Below are 6,354 nucleotides of genomic sequence, written 5' to 3' on the forward strand. Positions count from 1 at the left end.
TGTGACAGTAGTGCACTTACCGCAATGCTATCTGTGCTGCCCAGTCCAAAGTCCACAGACATTTCAGTCCTGAACTCAGTATCATCGCTACAACATAAACCAAAGGCAACAGTGAAGCAAATTCATGAAAACTGCTTACATTTTTTGTTCATGATTTGATAGTTTTGTACTTCTTTTACATCATAGGGAAAGTGAGTAAAAGAATTTCACCTTGCTGAGCAAACTTACCAGCAACTTATTTCCCTGTAACTCATTTGGTCATTACCACCACACCCCACCCCAATGTTCACATCAAGGGTAATTTTCAGTGGCCAATAAACTAGCAAGCAGCACGTCTTATGGAGCATGCAAGGGAATTGGACGTAATCACAGGGAGAACTTGCAAAGTCCTCTCATACAAAACTGAAGGGAGAATTAAACCCATGTCCGTTATGACCTAGACCAGCAGCAATAGAAATTCACCAAGACAATGTTATCTTCAAAACAATAATTTTTATTAATAACTATGAATAACATAACACTTCTTACTTAACTCTAATTTAACCCCACTATGCACAAATGTATAGATGTGTGTGTGTGGCAAAACCCCAAACCATTATAGTTTAGGCATAATTCTGAAGAGATTATTTTAAAGTTCAGTCTCAGAAAACATGTGTGTTGAAATTCAAAGTCTTTACTGCTGTTCAAAAGTTCTCAAACTCACAAATTCCTGTAGGGTTGTTTTCAGAGAATTGTTTCTTCATAAGAATGATTTCCCTCTTTTGCATGGAGGTTTCAGGACTTGTGCTTTCTCCCACGATGATTTCACAAACCCTGGCAAGGGTGACATGAAGTAGCCATGTAAAAATGGTCATAGTGAAACTGTCCTCTTTTCAGAGACAGCTGAACTAGCTCTTCCTTGCCATTGATTTGTGTATCTCCCATGGTAAAGAGAATACAATAACAACAGTACCACTCTCACGAGAGCTTACTGCATATCTGACTTCAGATGTTTCTTGGTGCAATATTAAAGATGTCTTTCTGAAAAGTCTTATCACATGACATCACTGCTGTCTTTTAAGTTTCTTCAAATCACTTCAGAAGTATAATTCAAAAGAAAATGACTCCTCTCTGTCCACTGGCCACTGAATCAAAAGACCTCTTTGGGTACCCAAGTGCTTCTCCTTAGCCAACACTATTGTTCTAGTAATTGAATTCAATTCTAATTTTTATTGGTGTGTTTTCCAGATGCACCATCTCTGAAAAAGGCTTCTCTCTGTGCAATTGTGTGTGTGTCTGTGTCCCTGTTCACCCACAAAGCACTTTATAAGAAATATAAAATATTCCTAAAGATTAATAACAACACAATTCCATCACAGGGTCACTCTAGGTGTGAAACAGCAACACTACCTGAAGCCCTTAATCACACCTTCTTTATCAATCACAATTATTTTTTTCATTTCTATGTGTAGCGATGCCTGCCTGATTAAAGCGAATCCCAAGGTGGTTATGAAGTCATAGAGTTATACACCAAAGTAACAGGACCTTTGGACCAATTCCTCCATTTCAACCAAGTTGTCTGCCTGAACTACCCATTTTACCTGCATTTGGCCCATATCCCTCCAAACTCTTCATATCCATGTTCCTGTCCAAATGTCTTTTAAATACCGTAATTGCATCCACCTCTACCACTTCCTTTGAGTGAAGACATTGCTCTTCAGGTCCCATTTATATCTTTGTCATGGCTCCTTAAATGGTACAAAAATTCACTGGTGATTCCTGAACAGAATAAGCTCCCTCCGAACCTCCATACCTGACATTCCCAGGTTATCAACTCAGCTTCTGAGATCAGATGGAATTGGGCAGTTCCAGTATAGCACCAGAGAATGGGAAAGATATTAACTGTGCTATTGATAATTGATTTTCACTCATCAAGATAGGAGCAGAAATTATTCAATCCCTGGCACTCGGGTAACAAAAGTACGACAGCAAGTACAATACATGCATTCAGATGGGATGTATGTGGTCATGGTTAACACATAACAAACTACATGGGTTTTCTCCTGGTGCTCCAGTTTCCTTCCACCCTCCAAAGCATATGGGGTTTGAAGGTTAATTCACTGTAACTGGGTGGCATGGGGTTTCATGAGCACTAAGGGCATTCTACCATGCTGTTATCATTAAAATTAAAATAAGAAATAAAAGCCGGAGAAAACCATTAAATGTTACGCCTTAGTCCTTCAATAAGATTATGCATTTGATCACTTTCCTGCTCTAACCCAACATTATTTGATCCCCTTAATATCTCAAAAGGTCAGTCAATGTTTTTCACCTTTGTAATTCAATCTTGTGGATAAAATAAAAGATAAAATACTTGTTTGCTCTGGAATTAATGGAAAAAGAATGATAGAATTCTATTGCAAATTAATCAGGGTCAGAAAGTGGCTGGAGGGGCCATGTCCATAAGACTATAAGACATAGGAGCAGAATTAGCCCATTCAGCCCCTTGAGTCCAGTCTGCCATGCCATCATGGCCGATTTACTCTCCTTTACAGCCCCATTCTCCTGCCTTAATTAACCCTTAATTCCCTTCCTGATCAAGAACATATCAACCTCCATCTTAAGTATCCCCCATAACTGCCTCCACAGTCATCTTTGTCAATGAATTCCACAAACTCACTACCGCCTGGGGTTAAGAAATTTCTCCTCATCTCTATTCTAAAGGGACGGTTTTGAATTCTGAAACTGTGCCCTCTGGTCCAAGATTCCCCCACCATAGGAAACATCCTCTCCACTTCCACTCTGTCCAGGCATTTCAGTACTCAATAGGTTTTAATGAGATCCCCCTCATTGTTCTCAATTCTGGTGAGTACAATCCAAGAGCCTTCAAATCCTCCTGATAGGAAAACCCTTTTCATTCCAGGAATCATCCTCGTAAACCTCCATTAGTCCCTCTCAACACATCCTTCCTTAGATACGGAGTCCAAAACCTGATGATGATGATAGTCCAAGTGTGGTTTGAAAATGCCCTTATAAAAGCCTCCACATTGCATCCCTACTTTTACATTCTATTCCTCTTGAAATGAATGCCAGCGTTCCTTTTCTCTTCCTTTCAGACATTCGGACATTTCAGACAGAATCTTTCATCATGAACATAATACATTTCTGGCAGTCTGTGCTTTTATTTTGAATGAAAATGAAGTTGCAGAAAATACGGACCTAAAGGTTAGTTATTAGTTGACAGATGTAATAATAACTACTGTAAATGAAAGCATCAAAAGTGCAGAAATCAAATTAGACCATTACATTCTAAGTGCTGGTTTTAAATTGCTCTGTAATCTATAAATAGAAGGTGTATTCACATCTAAAAATAAATTGCAAAGAGCAAAAACACATTAAGCAGGCCCCTACACTCAATAACTCAGTTCTTACTGGTATATTGGTGCACAAAGGTATGTCTTTTTACATATGTTTGCTCTGAGCTTTGATCTGTATTTAACCTTGAATGTGACCTTGGTCTGACTCCTAAGTGGTTAGACGTACCGCCTGCAGGCAGTTTTCCAATATATCTAATATCCATCAATGTGAAACCCTTGTGAACTTGCCAACATTTCTTCACAGAAGCCTTGTTGGCCCCGCGTTTCTTTTTATTCATTCACAGGATATGGGTTTGCCAGCAAAAGCTACATTTACAGCCCATTCTGAATTGCTTGTATTCTGTTTCATTTTCATAGTGCAACCTATTGCTGCAGTTAAATCAGATAAAGACCAATCCAGGGTATCAAGGGTACAAATTGGGTTCTTAGGCCAAACCTGTGGTTTCAAAGTCAACTTTTACTAAGACTAGCTTTTTTATTCCATATTTTTACTGCATCCAAGAAGAAAGGCAAAAATTGGACCAACATGGCTAACATGGGAGTTCAGATCACCGGCTTTTCTCTCGGCCTCCTCAGCCTATTTGGAACATTGATCGCCACCCTGTTGCCACACTGGCGCAGAACAGCGCATGTGGGCGCTGATATCATCACTGCCATGGAGTTCATGAAAGGACTTTGGATGGAATGCGTCTGGCAAAGCACAGGTATTTACCAATGTCAAGTCCATCGCTCGCAGCTGGCGTTGCCCGCAGATCTTCAGGCTGCTCGCGCCTTGATGGTAATTTCCTGCTTGCTTTCCACACTGGCCACTTGCCTATCAGTGGTGGGAATGAAATGCACAGTGTGCTTCAAAGAAACCTCATCCAAGGATCACATTGCCATCTCAGGAGGAGCCTGTTACATCCTTGCTGGAATCATGTGTCTCATTCCAGTGTCCTGGTCAACCAATGACCTAATCCGTGATTTCTACAACCCAGTATTACCAACTGGAACCAAATATGAAATGGGGGAGGCTCTCTACATTGGTTTTGTATCAACAGGCATGGCTCTCATTGGAGGGGGCCTCCTATGTCTTCCTTGTCCTCAACAAGGGAATAATGGGCCTTTCCATCCACAAGCTTCATTCTTACAGACTGCACCTCAGTACACAATGCCTTCTGTTTATAAGGGCAACTGCTCAACTTCACAAACATCTGCTACGAATAATGATTACCGTTTACATGACTATGTGTGAACGTCTTCAATGCAAATCTGCATTAAAATTGTCTAGATTTGCAATTGGAGCCAACACTTCAGAGTTGCAAGAAGTAATGTATTTTATAATTACAGTACTTTTGCTTCTCACTTGGTAGTTCTAAGAGTTTCAATTTAACAGAAATGTACTTAATTTGGCTGTGGGAAGGAGCAGAGTGCATGCTTTCATTGATCTTACTTTATTAAAAAATACATTTTCGGCATTGCCATGACCACACTGCAAAATTGTAGTTTATTACTAATGAGACCAATGTTGACAATTTTTATGCTATATGTCTTATATTTGTGAATAATTGTCCGCAATAGACCATTAGTAATAATCAATGGGCATATTCACATCAGATTATTAAGAATGCACTACTTTATCGTACAGACAACCTGAAATTAGTGTTAAATATTCATATAGATTAAAATACAGTAAAACCACTGATATTCAGAATTCAAGCAACCGGCAAAAAAATTCAAGGAAAATACATTTTAAATAAATAAGAATAAAATAATAGGTTAAAAAATGTATTTAAAATTGTAAAAATACATGTTCTCTGAAGTAACACATAAACCTTTGGTGAAGAAGGGAGGACGTATTCAACAGCCAGTGGAGGGCACATGGTCCTTTATAGTTCTGCAGTCAGTACTGGGGGGCCAATCACTTGGGGCAGTCTGGACCCCATTGGCTGCTGTGGCCAATGGTTGGAAGTCAAGTGCAGGGGCTTAGCAGGGGTCAGCCGAGGTGATTCACCTGGGCCAATTGGAGGAAGGTCAAGACTGAGTCTGGGCAGGCTGCCTGGACTGCAGTACCTGGTGTTTTAGGTGAGCCCATCACAAGGGTCACCTTGATGGCTTGGGGTGAGTTTTTGGCCTTCATTGGAAGGCAGTGTGTCCTCCAAATAGGAGCGCAGCAGCGCCACCAGGTGATGGACGCTGCCTCTCCACTACAAAGTCACCCTGGTCAGAGGCTTTATCTGTGAACTTGGGGGATGGGGGGGGTGGTAGGTGTTAATTATGTATCATGTTATTATTCGTCTTTTGGGCGGCTCTGTGGAAAGGGGAAGAAATTGCAGATTCAGCAGCAGTTACATTTTTCAAAGAAAGTGACTGAAAATAAAGTAAAAAGTTTTGAGGTTTGTATATTCATGCAGGTGAAATTTGTTCATTGTAAATGCTGTGCAGCATTTTTGTCTTTTGATTTTATTCTTAATGCAGATACATTAGCGAGGCATTGTAAGAGTAAGTCTCAAGCAACCGGAAAATACAAATATCCTGCATCTCTCAATCCCGATAGGTGTCGGATACCAGGGTTTTACTGTGTTAAAAAGTAGCATCAGATTCCAAGTATATTTTATGAAGTTTAATGAAAAATCAATGTGAAGTTTGCCATTGGAAATTTTTTCCAAAAATTCACTGATAATAATAACAAATAACAATATAACAATGACAGTACGGAAACAGGCCAACTTGGCCCCTCTAGTCTGCACCGATTTAAGTGAACTCCACTAGTCCCACCTACCTGCTCCCTGCCCATAACCCTCCAATCCCCTCTTGAAAAAATAAGTGAGAAGATTTATTGAATCCAAATTTGTTTGTCTATGGAGCTCTGTGACATAATGTCACCCAAGGTGCTCATCTTGTGGGTCACTGGTTAACAATTTACACATTTTTCATTTCTTTTTTTTTAATTTTTTATTTTTCACACCATAAATCACATTAGCCATGATATACACTTTTTCTTTTTCACACATATACA

At 39.7% G+C, this 6,354-nt stretch overlaps 1 protein-coding gene across 1 annotated transcript; it reads left to right on the plus strand.

Moving 5' to 3' along the window:
* Positions 1–3,882: 3,882 nt before the first annotated feature.
* On the plus strand, positions 3,883–4,590 carry LOC138739785 (claudin-14-like). Its single transcript, XM_069892352.1, has one exon. The coding sequence runs from the start codon at positions 3,883–3,885 to the stop codon at positions 4,588–4,590; it is 708 nt and encodes a 235-aa protein (XP_069748453.1).
* The last annotated feature ends 1,764 nt before the right edge of the window (positions 4,591–6,354 follow it).

Source organism: Narcine bancroftii, chromosome 7 (genome assembly GCF_036971445.1).
Source record: "Narcine bancroftii isolate sNarBan1 chromosome 7, sNarBan1.hap1, whole genome shotgun sequence".
In the NCBI taxonomy this organism is placed as follows: domain Eukaryota; kingdom Metazoa; phylum Chordata; class Chondrichthyes; order Torpediniformes; family Narcinidae; genus Narcine; species Narcine bancroftii.

Coding starts and splice junctions, on each gene's coding strand:
- LOC138739785 (XM_069892352.1), top strand. CDS start 3,883: ATGGCTAACATGGGAGTTCAGATCACCGGCTTTTCTCTCGGCCTCCTC.